General features: G+C 41.2%; 2 protein-coding genes across 2 annotated transcripts in view; both read right to left on the reverse strand.

Moving 5' to 3' along the window:
• The window catches only part of LOC125999262 (spindlin-2-like), a 182,604-nt gene extending 174,673 nt beyond the window's left edge, over positions 1–7,931 (reverse strand). Inside the window, exon 1 of the mRNA XM_049767342.1 lies at positions 7,826–7,931. The gene's annotated coding sequence lies outside the window, so the exon portion shown is untranslated. The remainder of the gene's footprint in view (positions 1–7,825) is intronic.
• The window catches only part of ZC4H2 (zinc finger C4H2-type containing), a 105,914-nt gene extending 97,960 nt beyond the window's left edge, over positions 1–7,954 (reverse strand). The window contains exon 1 of the mRNA XM_049767348.1: positions 7,826–7,954. Coding sequence (XP_049623305.1) covers positions 7,826–7,878 — 53 coding nt within the window. The 5' untranslated portion in view covers positions 7,879–7,954. The remainder of the gene's footprint in view (positions 1–7,825) is intronic.
• Positions 7,955–18,626: the final 10,672 nt, after the last annotated feature.

Raw genomic sequence — 18,626 nt, forward strand, 5'->3', positions numbered from 1 at the left:
CTAAACTGTATTACCCACATTCTATTTCCCACCTAAAGTGGAAAAAAAGCCTTGTCTCTACCTTCAATAAACGAAGCCTATTGCTCTGTCAATGCTTCCCTGTGAGTGGTCTGTGGCTCACAGTCTTCCCTCTCTTTCCTGAGTCCTGTCTGGAGGCCACAAGCTGGAAGACACCCTTACCCACCCTTGCATCGGCCTTGTCGGGGGACCAGAACCCTACAGTTGGAGAGAAGGAAGTTGTTTGGAGGACAGTTTCCAAGCTCTGTGAGAGACTGGAGAACTCTGAGGAAGCCTACAGCAGCCCTGTTGCTACCAGAGCTAAGAGAGCTGCCAGGGTGTCTCAGCCTACACACAGAACCCACCCACAACCCCCACACCCAAAGTAGGCTGGTAGGACAACAGCTGGGATCGTACAGTTTAAGATAGGCCCAGTGACAGGTACTAAGCACAGGAGTTATATCCATATGTAGCATGGCTGGAGACTAAGAAAGCATATACAGTATCAGGAAGGGCATAGGGATTAAGACTAGGCCATCAGGGCTGGTGAGATAGCATGGAGGTAAGGCGTTTGCCTTTAATGCACAAGGATGGTGGTTCAAATCCCGGCATTCCATATGGTCCCCTGTGCCTGCCAGGAGCGATTTCTGAACGTGGAGCCAGGAAGTGACCCCTGAGTGCTGCCGGGTGTGATCCAAAACCAAAAAAATAAAAGACTAGGCCATCACAGACTGAAAGTGAGCAGACAGAAAAGGATGAGATTAGGAAGCCATACACAGGACAAGGCATCATGAGACAGATGGAGTGACATTGTACATGAGTAAATGGAGAGACCTGGGTATGGGGAGGAAAGTGGACCCATCTATGTGAAGTACATAATAAATTCTAACTTAATCTTTAAGATTTGTATGCGAATTTCATACAATTCTCAAGAACCCACCAGAACAGGGAAATTCACTTTCACTCTAACAGCTACACTCACTTTTTCTGCCTCATGTCCTTCTCTCTGTCATCTTCTCTATTTCCCTATTTTTCCATCTGCCTATTTTATTCCAGTCTTTTCTTCCTTTCTCAGATATACACATGGTCTTTCATCACTATGTGAAAGCCTTAGGAAAAGATTAGCAAAACAGACAAATGTAGAGTTTGGAAAATGAAGTCTGAACTTAATATTGGACTGAGGTTGGGTTGAGATGAAAGACAGGGCTAAACAGGTGTTTAGTCAGAAGTCAAGAATTCTCTTTGATGGGATCATCTGTTTCCATTTCAAACTCAGTGTCTGGTCTATGTGAATACAGATAAATGTGTCCCTCTGGTTTCTACCAAATTTTATCAAGTCTCAGATGATATTAGATCACAGTTCAGCATGGAAGTAATAGTTAATGTTATTAATTTTTAACAAAAATAAGCTTACTGATTTGTTTATAAAATTTAGGGTATGAGTGTTGAAAACACTAGTGACTAATAAGATTATCAGCATTTATACCATGTGAATAGGAATGTATAGTCTCTCTTCCTTGCTTCACTGTATGACCATACATAACTTGCCTAACCACTCAGTATTCTTATCTAAAAAGTAGTGATACTCGTCCCTACCACAGATTTTCATTACTAACAATATTAAATGAGTCAAGAAGTTTGAAACTGAGTTAGAGAGATAGTACAGCAGGTAAAACACTTGGCTTGAATGTGGATGACCCAGGTTTCAATCCCTATATGGTCATCAAGCACAGTCAGAAGTGATCTCTGAGCAGAACCCTGAGTACCACCAAATGTGGCCAAAAATAAATGAAAAAAATTGAAATTGGCAGGTTAGTTATTTTTTCCAAGTCTTTTGCTCCTTTGATTTGCTCTACCTCTCATGTGTTTATATCAGCATCAGATGATTATTTGAAAAAAATTTTTTTGGTTTTTGGGCCACACCGGGCAGTGCTCAGGGGTTACTTCTGGCTCTCTGCTCAGAAATAACTCCTGGCAGGCACCGGGGACCATATGGGACACCGGGATTCGAACCAACCACCTTTGGTCCTGGATCAGCTGCTTACAAGGCAAACGTCGCTGTGCTATCTCTCCGGGCCCCTGAAATTCTTTTTATAACTCTTTTTTTAAAGCTTTCTTTAGAGTGATAAAGCTCTCCAAAAATTAGGCGTGTATACCAGCCCAGAGCATTCTTTTTTAAATTCTTAAATCAATTAATTTGGCTATGAATGTGACTGAAACGTTTTTAAAAAAAAATCAGGCAACAAGGGAATTCCCTCTATAATATCCCCAATAGTTACTGTGCCTATACAGGGGGAAAAGGAAAAGGAAAAAAAAAGCACAAAACAATCATTTTTCCACATATTTATTTATCGATTGATCGATTTTTTTGACGTCTTTATTTTGGTGTAGAGATTGAAGTTGATGTCTCCAATATTATTTTATTTTATCTTATCTTTCTCTTTCTTTTTGCACTCAAGCATGATTTGATTTCAGAACCGAGACTATTGTGTGGTGCTTGTCTTTATTGCTGTAGTGCTCACTGGTTATTTAATTTGATATTTCTTTCTGTATTGTTGTGGTGTTTCAATTACATTTTTCACATCCTCTCTCAAACTGAGGTTGGAAGCCTCTAGACTCCGCCCGTTTTCAACGTATTTGACTTCTTTTTTTTTCTCTTATTTTGTACCCCAATCTATTGCTTTTCTTTCCTTCAAACAAAACCACATACCTCGATTTATTTAGCTCTGCTTCTTAAATAGAGGGGGAAACAAGAGAGGGTTCCAGGACCAAACAGATATATGATCACTAATAGTAAGCCAGACAAAGAGGAGTCCACCTACTTTAGCAGCCCGGGGGGTGATGGTGGGGTATATGGGTTGTAGAAAGGGAACTGGGATGGGGAGAGGACATATTTGGTGATGGGTATTCCCCTGATTCAATGTTAATATGTACCTAAAATACTACTGCGAAAGATATGTAAGCCATTATGAAAAAAGAAAGAATTTGTGTTTTAATCAGAAACTTTCTTTGACTTACATGTATTATTATATTATATTAATTATATTATATGTTATGTTATGTTAGTTTACTTCATTATGTTAATCAATTTTGTCTCTTGAATGAATTCTTACAATAAAAAAAATCAGGCAACTTGGGGACGGAGAGATAGCATAGCAGTAGGGTGTTTGCCTTGCATGCGGCCAACCCTGGAAGGACTCTGGTTCGATTCCGGGCATCCCATATGGTCCCCCAAGCCTGCCAGGACCAATTTCTGAGTGCAGAGCCAGGAGTACTCTGAGTGCTGCCAGGTGTGCCCCCCCCAAAAAAATCAAGCAACTTAAACAATTTTTGGTGCATGATGCAAATGTCCCTCTCAATCCCTTTGAATGTTATGGGTTCTGCTTTATTTTATGTCTATACAATTTACATCTGCTTTCTTTAAATTAGTTCTTTTTCCAGGCTTTTATTATTGAGCAATATCACTGTATTTAGAGTATATTACTTGTAGGTAGTACATTACCTGTCACAGCTTTTTAAGCCTACATTTTTAATTGGCATTGTTGAATTATTTATAGTTAATTTAATCACTGATATGGTAAGCAAAGTCACATTATATGGGGTATGAAGGGAATTAGACCACAGCCTGGGATGCTCAGGGCTCATTCTAACTGCACTTGGAGATCTCTTCTGGCATAGCTTGAAGGAATATACGGCCTGTCAAGAATCAAAGCCGGGTTGGCTATATGCAAGGCAAACTCTAATATTTATTGCTCTGGTCCTAAATTTTATTATTTTTTACCTGTACATTGTTTTCTATTTCTGTTATCTTTTTATCCTGCCTTCTGTGGGTGTCATTTTTAATGTTGATTAAAATAGATATTTTTTAATGCTTTATATGCTTCTCTGTATGTTTTATTGTGTGCTCTTAATATATGTAGTTTTCAGCCTTCTGATATCATTTTATCAGTTCAAGTGAAATATAGGAAGATTATTTCTAATTTGCATCCCTTTACATCCCTGTATATAATGTAAATGTCATTAAGATGCCATCTACATACAGTAAGGACCATATGAGATAGAATTATGAGGGAGTACGGTGCTGGAGGCAGAGCCCAAGTTCTTTTTAGTCCTGCCCTTTCACTCCTGTCTGAAGAGTCAGTTGTGTTAGATTATGTCACTACCATGAGTTCAGCTCAATTCTTCCTACTTTCTTACCTTCATTTCTTTTCTAATTTAGTTTTCTTCTGCTATTCAAACTGCATGATTCCTGTTTACGTTAATATTTTCTCTAATTTCTCCATCTTGCTATTAAATCCATATACTTTTATTTTTGATCATTTTTATTGAAACCAATGTGAATTTCAAGTCTTTCAGTTATATTTAAGGTACATATGATAGTGAATTAGGGCAATTCTCACCACCAGTGTTGACCTCGCTCTGCCACTGATCCCAGAGTACATCCCATACCTCCACCTAAGCCCTCTGGACTGCTAGTGAAGCAGGTCCCTTTTGCCATACCCGAAGTTTTATGATTTTTTTTGGCTGTTACATTTTTAGCTCTCAAATTTCCATTTAGTTCTTCATTGTGTTTTTTATGAACAACTTCTATGTGTATTCTGAGAGATTTTACTTCAGGTGTTTCTTCCTTGCTTTACAAAACATAATTCCAACATTGTATCATCTCAGTGATAGACTGTTCACTTTCTATTGTCATTTAAATTAATATCTTGATAAGTCAAGTGAATTTCTTAATTAATCTGGATATATTTTAAATCTTGTTTATGCAGGGACCAGAGTGATAGTACAGTGGCAGGGTACTTGTTTTGTATGAAGCTGACGTGGGTTTGATTTCTGGAGCCTTAGATGGTCCCCCTTGCATGCCAGGATTGATCCCTGAGCATGGAGTAAGGAGTAAGTCCTTTGTATCATCTGGTGTGGCCCAAAATTATTTTTGGTTGTTTGGGTCACACCCGGCAGCGCTCAGGGGTTACTCCAGGCTCTACGCTCAGAAATTGCCCCTGGCAGGCTCGGGGGACCATATGGGATGCCCGATTCAAACCACTGTCCTTCTGCATGCAAGGCAAATGACCTATCTCCACGCTATCTCCGGCCCCCCAAATTATTTTTAAATATTCCTTTTACAACATTCTTTTGACATATTTCTTTTCAGGAAAGGGGAGCAATTTTAAGTCCATGTTTCCGCTGGTCTGTCTGACATGCAATTTGGCAAAAAGCTCCTTGTTACTTCTGTTTGGGGTGGGAATTCACCCCCTCCCCCTTTCTGGATTTTTTCCTTGTTTTGGTTTTGGGACCACATCTGGTAATGCTTGGAGCCTATTCCTGTATCTGTGTTCAGGTGTGATAACTGATTGCTCTTGGGAAGCCTATGTGATACAGGGATTTAAAGCAATTAGTTATAGGCAAGGTAAGTGCCTTACCTCACACTATTTCTCCAGCCCTCAGCCTCCATTTAACCCTCTGATGGCCCAAACTATTAGCAAAGGTAGAAATGTTTGGTTTACCATTGATGAGGATAGCACTAATGGCTCTCCAGATGATCTCCACTGGGAGGGTTCATTTTTCCTCATTCTCAACTGTTTTATTTCCTTTACTTGCTGTGGAGCAAGAGTTCCTTCAAAGTCTGAAAAACACAAAGCTTCTCTATTTGCAGGTCTAAGTTTCTTATTAACTGCAATGTTATTATGTCAGCTGACATTATCCTAAAGTATTTCACTTTTTCACTAACTATGCTTTTGCAGAGGGGAAATAACAGAATCTTTCTGTATACAGGTTGCCTGGGTTCCTGTCAAAATCTGGCATTTTCAAGTTGTTTTGTTCTGGAAAAACTACCTACATTTTCTGAATCTCCATTTTCTCAGTTTTAAAGTAAGTGTAAGAAATTCAACACTTTTGCTGAAACATGTAGTGCTTGGAATAATGTCACTCAATAAATAATAGTTTGTTTTCTTGTACTCACTTATACCGGAGATGCAATGTGTCTAAATGACAAAAATATGGAGATGCTTTTTCATCATCACCACCATCAAAATGGTGCATCATGTGTCTAACCCAAGCACTCAGATCAAAGGCTAAAACCCTTGGTCAAAGTTTTTTTCCTGCCCTATCTGCACTGCACTACGTATGACGTTGGAAATAATCACTTGGGACAAGAATCAGGTGCTGAAAGAAGGTAAAGTGATACGCATGCCACAACTTCTGTAACAGTATTGCAAACTACAGTAACTAAAAGATAATAAAGGAAAGTGGGATAGAGAATGTCTGATATAGATGCAAGCTAGGGTAGTGGGGGGTTTGGGGAAGCCTGAAGGGAAATTGGGGACATTGGTTGGGGGAAATGTGCACTGGTGAAAGGATAGGTGCTGGGGGACATTGTATGATGGAAACTCAATGATGAAAAACTTTGTGAGGCTCACAATGATTTAATTAAAATGTATTAATAAAGTTTTTGTTTTGTTTGTGTTTGAAACACACCCAGCAGCGCTCAGTCCTTAGTACTGGCTCTGAGCTCAGGATCACTCCTGACTGTCATGGGGAGATCATATAAGGTAGGGTGCATAGGATCAAAGTGTCAGTAGCATGCAAGGCAAGCATCCTACCAGTTGTGACCTCTCCTTGATTTGGTCAAAATGTGATTCTTCTCCTTTCCTCCCTCCCTCCCTGCCTCCCTCCCTCCCTCCCTGCCTCCCTCCCTCCCTCCCTCCCTCCCTCCCTTCCTTCCTTCCTTCCTTCCTTCCTTCCTTCCTTCCTTCCTTCCTTCCTTCCTTCCTTCCTTCCTTCCTTCTCCTTCCTTTCTCCCTCCCTCCCTCTCTGTTTTGGAGGACACCTGTCTGTTCTCAGAACCTCATTCCACCTGCCTCTGAACCTTTAACTTAAAGTTTTATTTCTTAAAGAAACACTTAATTTAAAAAACTTTTTTGCCTGGAAAACGCTAAAGGGAGAGTTTGACCCTGACCACCAATAACATGAGAGTGGAAGCCAGGATCAGGAGCTCTGGCAAAGGAAAACAGGTCAAAAAAGCCCGGTGTCGGTCCACACAATTCATTTGTACCACTATTGGGTTTGGAGCAAGGAGTACATAATGCGCCCAATGCAGGTCCCAAATAGATGTCAGGGATGAGGGCAACTCTCTCCTGGTTGGGCGGCTCTTCGCCTCCGCAGTCGTAACTGTTGCGATCCCACCACAGGATCGACGAAAACGTCACCAGCCTACAGTGCTCTCATGCCCCTTCCAGAACACAGAATAGAAGAAGAGAGTGAAAAAATAAAATACAAAGGAGACGTGGTGTTCCACCACACACTTCCCTAGAGCAGCTGCAACAGCCTCCAGCCAGGACACGCCCGACCGACAGAGAGGTCGAATGGGAGACTGAAAAAAAATCTCAGCTTCTAAACTACAAGAAGCGAAGCACACTGAAAGTCAACAGACACTGAAAAATTAATGGATCCCCAAATTTCGTTCTCTCAACTTTCACACAAGAATGACGCTGTTTGGGACCAACATCCTCCGGCCCCCACCCCCCAACATCCCCTGAGTGTCTCCAGGTTTTCACAGCCACATCAGGAATCAAATCTGTCTTGGTCAATTTGATAATTCCTCCCGCTTTACTAGCCTCGGTTCGAACTTCCAACAGCTTTTCGCCCACCCCGGAATTCCGCAGGGAACGGGCCCCTCGCCCACCCCCACTTCGCGAGTAGTCCAACAATAGAGACTTTCCTTAGTTAACTCCGCCCGCCCTCGCCCGCAGCCAGGGATTTGGAGGCCGGGAGGAGGGGCGCGGAGCAGGCGATGGCTTCCAAGCTGGGAGAGTTGCTAGGTTCCACTTACCTGATTTCTTTAATGCTTTCCAATTTGCACATGATTTCTTGTTCTTCAGCCATGGTTTGCACTCGGAATTTTAAGTCCAGAAAAATGCACTAATTCACAAGCCCAGGGATACAATAGACACAATGTAACCACCTCCTCCCCGTTGGAGTCTCTGAGCCTGTGCGGTAGAGTCCCTGAGAAGGCCTGGGAACTGTAGTCCACCGTTCCTTATACAGCCAGGCAGCCTGGGGGTCTCAAAGACTACAATTCCCAGAAGGCTAAGCAAGACATGCTTGTTTTTCTTCCTGCAACCGCATTTTAAATGATTTTTGTGGCAAATAAATATGACAAAAATTGGAACGAGTGTAAGGGGATGTAAGTGAGAGGGATTTTCCTCTCACCTGTGTGTCGAAAAAGAGTGTGTGGGGACACTCCCAAAGAAAAAAGAGAGAGGATCCTCAAACCTACGGATATATGAAGGCTACCAAGTGTCACTGATTAGTGGACTCCTAGGTGCTGGAGTAAAACTGACCTGGAATTTGCTTTAGAGATGTGAAGTATTTGCTGGAAACTAGTAGCTTTGAAATTCAGATAGATATTGGGTAGGATTAGAGGGAGGAGGAAATAGAAGTGGAGAGGTGGTGGGAGATGTGAGGAGCTTTCCTTCTAGTCCCTTATCTATTCTGTGAAGCCTGGAACAGAGGGGACTCCATTTGTCAGTCTAAAGTTAAGCTTTCATTTAAGGCTAACAAGGCTAAGTTCCAGGTAAGGTCTAAGTTTCTATGCCAACAATAATGATGCAGACCCCAAGGCCATCTAAACCACAATACAACACCCTAATAGTTAAGGCTCATCCAGGATCTAACAACAAAGACCAGGTCATCAACATAGCCACCAATGTCTTATGGATATTCTAGACCTCCTCAAGGTAGATGAAGGCCTAAGGTGAACAAGCTCCTGGTGTGGCCCATGGGGAAAAACTAGATGCAGAATTGGCCCTGGGCCAGACTTAGTGCAGGGATGCCTCACTCCTCCCTAGTCATGAGGTTTGCAGAGGAGCTGTGAGGTTTGGAGGAGTCCTAGGGATCACAGCAGGAACTGTAAATTAGAAAGGGCTTCCTTTGACCTGTAGTTCCAGAGAGGGTCTAGGGCAGTGGGTACTGGGTATGTTGTCATTGTCTCTATCTTTTGTGTCATATAGATCAGGACTATGAGTCAGGGAACTCTAAGGAAAATGCCACCAACTTGGGGTTGGTGGGATTTGGTTTGAGCTCAGCAAAATTGTCTGTTGTGCTTTTTCTACTTATGGTTGGGTCTTCTGACTGTCTTCGTTGTGTAGTTTAGACTGAAAACAGTGCAGGAGCAGAGTGGGAGGGTCAGGAAACGCTGAGAAGTCTCAATTGGACAAGAGGGGCTCAATTTGTCCTAGAGACATCCATCTTTCCAAACCAATATCAGCTGCCCTCCTGTCATTCTAAGGTGAGAGCAGAGGAACATAAATCAAGATATCTGTATGTGTGTGGAGAAAGGAGGAAGGAGTGAGGCAAAATGAAAGGAAGAAGTCCTGAGGAGCCAGGGAGGTTGGTCCTCATCCTGCCTCTCCATGAGATTCACACCCCAAGAGAAAAACAAGGTCTCTGAGACTTTCCATGGGAACCCTGGCAGTGGGAGGGCCTGAGTGGAGCCAGGCAATCCGGGCTGAATGGGGCCAGCAGAGGACAAGGGCTGGGTGTGAAGGCACTAGCCTAACCTTTTCTAATGGTGGGAAATAGCTGAAGAGCAGGAGATAAATTATATCTGATGAGACCAGCAGAGAGGGGGCTCTGGCTGGTAGAGAGAAATATTAAGGCATTGGACATTGGGGAACTTTGTTAACTTAGGCCTGGAGATAAAAATCCTCCAGAGAAGATGCTACGGAAGCCAAAAGTCTAGCTCTCTTTTATCATCCACTCCTCAGTTATTTCTGATTTGGGGCATTTATTTAGTCTTTGTTAAGGAGTCATCTGTAAATAACAGACTATCAGCACAGGAGAAAATTGTTCATTTTAAAACTCAAGTCAAGAGGGCTACAAAGAGCAGCTTTATTTTTAGTGGTTTCTCACCTTTTGTGGTGTTTGAACTTTCTTTTTTTCCTCCCTTCTCCTCCCCGGTGGTTGAACTTTCAAGTGAAGAGGAATATCCTCTTTAACTTTAATGGTTTCTAAGAATGAAGAATTGGGTGGAATATGTTATAAATTATTATGCTTGATTTTTTTCATACTAAACTGTTAGCTCAATCCATGAGAATACATGATATTGTTAAGCTAACTTAATTTCATGTCAATATTGTCACCATATATCAAACATAATGTTGGTTAAGATAGCTTTACGTGTGAAAATGCTATCTAAATGTAATGGCACTCAATAGTCAATATCCAAAAATATGGGAAACTGATGTAAAGGTACAATGGGATTACTTTAAAGTCAACTTCTCGTGGATGAGCCATATGACAGTGGATTTACATAAAGGAACATAAAGCTGTACATGCTATCAATCATGGAAGCCTGACCTTTTCCAGGAAGAGCTTAGTCTGTATAGGACTCATACAGGACAGTAGGGTAGGTAATTGTGTACTGTTATTGAGCCTAGTGGGCGTCTCGGGCCTCCTCTCCCTGCAACAGCTGTATAGCATTAGAGGGGTTTTTCCTGAAGAAACTAGCAGCTTGTCCTCACACAGATGCTTAAATACTCAGGGGACAGGTATAGTGCTAAAATAATTTGGTTTCTGTTCCTTTAACTTCTGTGTCACCATCCCAGCAGAGCATCTTCTACTGCTCTGTCCTCCCAAGGAGAGCATCCTAGTGCTTCAGGGCCTAATGCCTGTCCAATCGATCTGAACTTTTTGAGATGTTGATAACTGCAAACCCAAACCATTCGATTTCATGGACCACCTATTAAGAGATAAGATCGCATATTTCACCCCTTCTTATAGATGGAAATTCCTTTGCCAGCCAAAGAAGTTACAGAAAATGGACCTTCGCCCACACTCCCCTTAATAACTTCTATGGTGGTGAAATATCTAGGGAAAATGTGAAACAGGAGGGTCAGCTGGAAACTGCTAGGGGAATAAGGGCAAGAAGGGACATGGGAACTCAACTAGCTAAGGCCATTGACATAAATTGGAAATTACATTACCCATCTACCTCAGAAGTCAGGGAAAGTAGAAAGAATGAACCATACACTGCCGTTTAAAGAGGATGGGTGGGGGCCGGGCGGTGGTGCTGGAGGTAAGGTGCCTGCCTTGCCTGCGCTAGCCTAGGACGGACCGCGGTTCAATCCCCCGGCGTCCCATATGGTCCCCCAAGAAGCCAGGAGCAACTTCTGAGCGCATAGCCAGGAGTAACCCCTGAGCGTCACAGGGTGTGGCCCAAAAACCAAAAAAAATAAAAAAATAAAATAAAGAGGATGGGTGGTGGGAGGTAAGAAGCAAGATTGTGGCTTCCCCCTGGTAAGGTTTATTAGCAGCAGGTGTGAGAGGTATTTATTTTTTTTCATCCAGTGCAGGAAAGACAACAATCCTTATAGCCCGTCTCTACAGGCACTGGATTTGGATTCTAAGGCCCTATATGTTCACTCCACCCAACCAGCTGTTTAAGTTACAGGATTGATGAGAACGAAGGAACTTCTTTGTTCCTCAAGATGGGAAGTCAACCGCCCAGATGAGAAGGACCTCTTGCCTATTCAGCTGATTCAGCTCTCATTAGCAGGGCAAAATGCAGATTATAATGAAGCCCCTCTGATGGCAGTGACCAGAGGATGACTGACTGGACTGAACACCTCCATTTGCTTGTAGACTATACTTTGACTCTTACCTGGACTGTGGGTGAAGGGTTTGTGGGGCAAACTGTCACCCCGGGGATCCCTCTCCTAAACTTTGACTTATGTGATTTGTTTGGGGTTTCTGATTATGCTCCACAAGATCTCTTCATCTGTTTTAAAATATTAAAATATTGTTTTATTTATAATTTTTTCTTTATTCACATAAGTAAATTTAAGATGATTGTTCTAAGGTCCCAGTATGTGCCAACAGAAAGGTACTCAAGGAGAGTCAACGATTTGACTGAGAAGAGGATCCCTGTGAAGCCTGGAGCAGGAGGAACTCCATTTTGTTAACCTCAAGTTAAGTTTCCATTTAAGGTTAACAGGGCTAAATTCTATGTACAGGCTAAGCTTCTATTCCCAACAATAATGACTCAGACCCAACAGCCCTGTAAATCACAATACAGCACCCCCACAATGATGCAGACCCTAAGGCCCTATAAACCAAAATATACCACCCTAGTTATCTAGCCTTAAAAGAACATTTTGAAACACCCTAGTAACACCCTAGACAAAATACAGTCAACTGAAAGGTCAAAACTTCCTGTTTTGAACCTTTATAACTTGCCTTGTGATCCCTGAGTGGGGTCGCCTCCTGCAGGAAGAGGCCCTGATAGGTCAGTTTGTAGCTTGTTGGTAGACAGAATAAAGCTTTGCTTTGCTTTATTTCAGCTGAGATGTATGAGACTAGGAGGAGCAGAAAGATATAAACAGTGAACAGAGCTTGAACTTTAAAAGCAGCATCTGGACTTAAACCTGAAGTTTGATACCCAGTGCCTGTCTGTTGTGGAATGAATTTGGGTAAAAAGTAAATGGGTTTTTCATTCCAGCCAGTTGTCTCATGGTCACCACTATCAGCAGGAGCATCAGGACAATATGCGTGTTGCCCTGGTTCTGAGGATTTGCGGGAAGTTCTTTTTGAGGTCCTTCTCATCTGGGCAGGTGACTCCCAACCTCGAGGAACAAGATGGTTCCTGAGAATTCTTAAATCCTGCAATTCATTTTTTTCCTAACGTTTTTTCTTTAATATATTTTTTTTATAAACCTTTATTTAAGCACCATGATTACAAGCATGTTTGTAGCTGGGTTTCAGTCATAAACAGTGCAACATTCCCACCACCAGTGCCTCCCTCCTCCCCCGCCCCTGCTTGTATTCGAGACAGGCATTCTACTTCTCTCATTCTCAAAGAAAGTACACCATCCTTCACCTGTACACATGTATGGCCACCAATACCCCAGTTTCCCTCCCATCCACCCACTCTCACTGGGACAGGCATTTTACTTCTCTCTTGCCTTTTTGACACTGGCTTACATTACTGTTAATGAAGAGGTAAAATACATGTCACTTTAACCTCTTTCAGCACCCAGTTCTTGTCCTGAGTGATCAATTACAACTATCATTATCATAGTGTACACTTCTCTACCCTAAATGCAGTCACTGCTTTATGGCAAGTTTCCTACCACTGACTAGTTCACCTGGCCTCATCTCTATTGTCTTTGAATATTATCATCATACTCTATTCTGTATCTACCAAAAATGATGATTGTCTTCCCTTTCCCTCTGGCTTATTTCACTCAACACAATAATCTCAATATCCATCCATGTGTAAGTTATTTGCATGACTTCATTTTTCCAACATCTCCATGTAGTTCCATTATGTTTCTTTAGCCATCTATTCTCACCTTGAGTTGCTTTCTCAGGCTTGGCTTGTTTCCAGATTCTGGCTATTGTAAATAGTTCTGGGACAACATAGAATACAGAGGGTTTTTCTGCTTGGTGTTTTGTATTTCTAGGGTATATCCCTAGGAGTAGTATTGCTGGATCATATGAAAGCTCAATTTCTATTTTTATGAGGAATATCCTTATTGTTTTCCTAAAAGGCTGGACCAGTCTACATTCCTACCAGCAGTGAATGAAAGTCCCTTTCTTCATGCATCCAAGCCAGCACTGGTTGTTCATGTTCTTTGTGATGTGTGCTAGTCTCTGTGACATTCGATATCCATTGATGGTTTGCATTGCATTTCCCTGATGATTAGAGATGAGCATTTTTCATGTTCTTCTGGCCATCTGTTTCATTTCTTCTCCACATTTTTGGATAGGGTTTGATATATTTTCTTACTAAGTTCTGTCAGTATCTTATATCTTAGATATCAACCCCTTATCTGACGGATACTGGGTGAAGTTTCTTCCATTCCATGCAGTCTATGTATCCTAGTCACTGTTTCCTTTAAAGTGCAGTAGTTCAATTTATTTATCTTTGCTTCCAGTTGCTTTGACAGTGGTGTTTCATCCTTGAAGATGAAATTTTGATTTAATTTCAATGTTTTTTTTTTTGTTTTGTTTTTTGTTTTTTTTGGGTCACACCCGGCGGTGCTCAGGGTTTACTCCTGGCTGTCTGCTCAGAAATAGCTCCTGGCAGGCACGGGGGACCATATGGGACACCGGGATTCGAACCAACCACCTTTGGTACTGGATCGGCTGCTTGCAAGGCAAACACCGCTGTGCTATCTCTCCGGGCCCGATTTAATTTCAATGTAATAGTATTCTGCATACATTATCCTCTACATATCTTATGGTTAAATTTTGATATTAAAGTCTTTAATCCATTTTGACTTGACCTTTGTGCATGATGTTAAAAAGAGGTCTGAAGTTCACATTTTGTTAAAATGTTAACCAATTTGCACAACAGGTCTTGTTGAAGAGGCTTTCTTTGCTCCACTTTGTATTTCTTGATCCTTATCCAAAAAGATTAGTTGTATAGCTGGAGAATATAGCTCAGAATTCAAGTCTATTCCATTAATTTGAGGGTCTGGCCTTATTCCAATACTATGCTATTTTAATACTTTCAAGCTTTTTAACCTTCTAAATCTATTCCATCTTCAAATGCTTTTGTGCCAGTTCATCTTCCTACCAAAATTAATGGTATCACAGTATCCATTATACTATACACAGAAAAGCACACAATTAACCTCATGAGCTGAAATTCTCATCCTGAACATATAAGAACAGTTAATACTCAAAAAAGTGTATATGTTACTTTCTTTCTTTTTTTTTTTTGGTTTTTGGGCCACACCCAGCGTTGCTCAGGGGTTACTCCTGGCTGTCTGCTCAGAAATAGCTCCTGGCAGGCACAGGGGACCATATGGGACACCTTTGGTCCTGGATCGGCTGCTTGCAAGGCAAACGCCGCTGTGCTATCTCTCCGGGCCCGTATATGTTACTTTCTAAAAGCAACTGTCATTCTCTATTCACAAAATGTACATGAACCAAAGCAGCGAGGAGCAATAGCACAGATAACCAGAAATAACCTTGAGTTAATACAAATTGTATCTTCTTTTCCTGATTGTAGAGAAACAATGTACAAACTATATTTAAACTAAGTTTGGTTCTGACATTTGAGTCCTGTTTGTTGGTACTTGATGTCACAGTGAAGTAACCTCAGATGGTAAGAGAACTTTGATTTTCAAAGGACATTGCTAGTTTATGGCTAAGGACTTTCCCAAGGCCTCTTTATTATTATGTGGATAAATATTAGGTTTACAGTTTTAAGCATTATATTGCACAGTTATTTTCAGTCTATTAAGTTTTGCATGCCTTTGCAAAAGGGATGTTGTGTAAAAAGTATCATTAATCATTTATAGAAGAATCTATAAATAAAATTACAATTATAAATGCATATATCCAGTTTGGTTCTTTCGTTATTAGAGAAACATTTTGTTTACAATAAGGTCTACACACTTCTTGATTTTTCCATTCTTCTGACATCAACCACAAAGCACAGCCCATCCTCATAGTAAAATCATGAATCCTTTCTGGGACTACATGTCCTTCAGGATACTTATTTGTTACTGTTTTTTGGCAGGGGCCACACCGAATGGTGTTCAGGGCTTACTCCAGCTCTGCTCCCAGGGATCACTCCTGGTGGGGCTTGGAATACTATATGTACTATTAAGGATTGAACTCCAGCCAGCCTTGTGCAAGACAAAAAAGCCCTAATTGCTAAAGCTCTGGCCCCAGAATACTTTAAGGACTCTACAAGGGGCTACTGCATAGTTTTATGTGATTTTAAGAAGCAAGAAGCATTATTTTGTAAAATGCTTGGTAACTGATTATTTCACTGATTTTCCTGACTTCAAAGCAAGTCTGTGCCTGTTCAGGTCTTAGGTTTTGTGAATTTGTGGTTTCCAAAAATTTACTCCTGGCTCTGTGCTTAGGGATCACTCCTGCTAGGATTGGAGATCTTATGGAATACTGGAGACTGGACCTGGGTTGTTGTGTGCAAAGTATCCCACCTGATGTACTATTGCTCCAGCCCCATACTGCACATTATCTTAAGAAAGGAAGAGTTACATATACTTTCAGAGGGGCCAGAGCAATAGCACAGTGGTAAGGTGTTTGCCTTGCATGCGGCCAACACAGGACAGACCCCAGTTTGAATCATAGCATCCCATATGGTCCCCTGAGTCTGCCAGAAGCAACTTCTGAGCGCAGAGCCAGGACTAACCACTGAGCACTGCCGGATGTGACCCAAAAAACCAAAACAAACAAGCACTTTCTGACCATCTTTAGAACTTTTCAATGAAACACACAGTAATAAACATTATCTTCCTCTATTAGTATCAAGAACTTTTTTTTTCTTATTCTATACAATTATTCAAACCGATATCTATTAACTTTGGCACTGGGTTTTCTAACTTTAATGGTTCATTTTGAGAGGCACTCAGTTATCCTATCTATGCTGTTTAAGTGCAGAACTTTGTACAAACACCCAATTAGAATGTTAAAAATTTTATTTTATTTTCCTCTATAAATGAGGCCCAAAACTGTACATGGAAAGGTATGTCAAGCTTTCCACAGAGCCTTGCTCAAGTGCCCCCCACCATCTCATCTCTGCCTTTCCCTAGTTTGTCTATACTCAGATCTGACACTGAAATGTATAGTTTTTGTCCAGCTGTTTATTTTGATTTTGGGCCATACCTGGCGGCACTCAGGGATTTCTCCTGGCACTGTACTCATAAATTGCTCCTGAAGGCTCAGGGGACCATATGGGTTGCTGGGGATTGAACCCAGGCCTGTCCTGGGTCAGCCACGTGCAAGCAAACACCCTACTACAGAGAAATGTGTAGTTTTAAGCAGAAAAGGAGCTACACTTAGTTCTACAGGAAACCATTCTAGCATATTTCTAGAACCTTATTGTCTAGAATAGTTGATGCCATTGAAAACTCATCAGAATCACTGTACTTCTCCCAAGCCTGCCAAGAGCAATTTCTGAGCTCAGAGCCAAGCTGGTGTGATCCAAAAACAAAAAACCCAGAATCATTGTACTTTTATTTATTTATTTTTGGTTTTTGGGTCACACCCGGCGGCACTCAGGGATTACTCCTAGCTCTATGCTCAGAAATAGCTCCTGGCAGGCTCGGGGGCACCATATGGGATGCCAGGATTCGAACCACCATCCTTCTGCATGCAAGGCAAATGCCTTATCTCCATGCTATCTCTCCATCCCCAGAATCATTGTACTTTTAATACTGTTCATATATCTTTGAGCCATAGCAGTTTCATTTGATTTATCCACTTAGGAAAAAAATGGCTAAAATGCTTTTATAAAGCTATCTTTTGTTTGTTTGACCTAAGTATAATATAATAGATGTCTCCAACTATAATTGGGATGGAAAATGTTATCATTGAGAATAATGAAGCATAACCACTATTATTTACTGTGTAATTCTTTGCCTATAACTACTTATGGTAAATAGTTTTTAAGAACATAGGTGCCAGAGAATTAGGAATTGTTTGAGTTGCACAAGTCTCATCTGGGTTTGATTCTGACACCACATATGTGAACTATGAACTGCCATAAGTGCAGAAGTGATCTCTGGATAGAGCAAAAAGCAAGCATTGAGCATAGGTAGTTGTGATTCAAAACACACACACGCATATGTCATAAAATACATATACACATTTCAGTTTGCACCTAAAATGTGTATTTCTGTCCTTGGCAACTAATTGGTGATATAATCACAGTAAACAATATATGGTCTATAACCTTTCTATACTTACAAAATCTTTGTCAACAAATTCTTTACAGGGCTAGGCTAGGCCACTCCTTCACTGGTAGGTCAAAAGTCGGTGGTGTACTCAGACTCATTTCAACAAACCACCTAGTCTCTCCCCAGAACAGACTTAAGACCATGACATCTTAAAACTTCCCCTTAATCATAAGCAGAAAATAAAAAACTATGAGCACGTAACTTTCTAGCTTACATATCTGGTATCAGTACATACTGTCAGGGCCAATCATAATCCCATTGAGAGGGTTAGAAATAGGGTTTAATTAAAGGAGAGACCAAGAAGGGAGGCCTGAAGCCTTAAGGCCAACCCCAAAAGGAGGGAGAGAGGGAGAGATAGAAGAGAGGAGAGAGAAAGAGAGAGAAGGGAGGGAAGAAAACTGAGGGAAGGAGAAACAGAAAAAGACAAGTTTAGAATCAGAGCAAGAGGTCAGTCAGAGAAAGAGAAAGAATAGCAGAAGCAGCAAAAAGTAGCAGTAGGGAGTCAGGCAGGAGTTTCTCATGCAACAAGAGCACTTCTACTCTGGCCTTATATACTCCAGTTCCAACTGCCCTCTAGGCATCTCATAACTGACCTCTTCACTCTTAAAGGGACATTTATGTGCCTTAAAGTCACATTTATGGCTGGCAAGGGGCCATAAGAGCCATACTACTTCTTTCAAATAATCCCTATTAAATTATCCTACACCGTCACCAATACCCTATCATATTGGTTTTTGTATCAACTACTTAGCTCTTAGAAACAAATGTCATCTCCTCTAGTAAACTGCTCTATTCCTTGTCCAGAACTGTTAGTACTTCCCTTCAGTGAGCTTTGTAAAAATCTAAAACAATTTCAATAATTTTCATGCTTATAATTATGTTGATACATAGATTCCTCCACAATCCTATTTC

This window comes from Suncus etruscus, chromosome X (genome assembly GCF_024139225.1).
Source record: "Suncus etruscus isolate mSunEtr1 chromosome X, mSunEtr1.pri.cur, whole genome shotgun sequence".
NCBI classification, from domain to species: Eukaryota; Metazoa; Chordata; class Mammalia; order Eulipotyphla; family Soricidae; genus Suncus; species Suncus etruscus.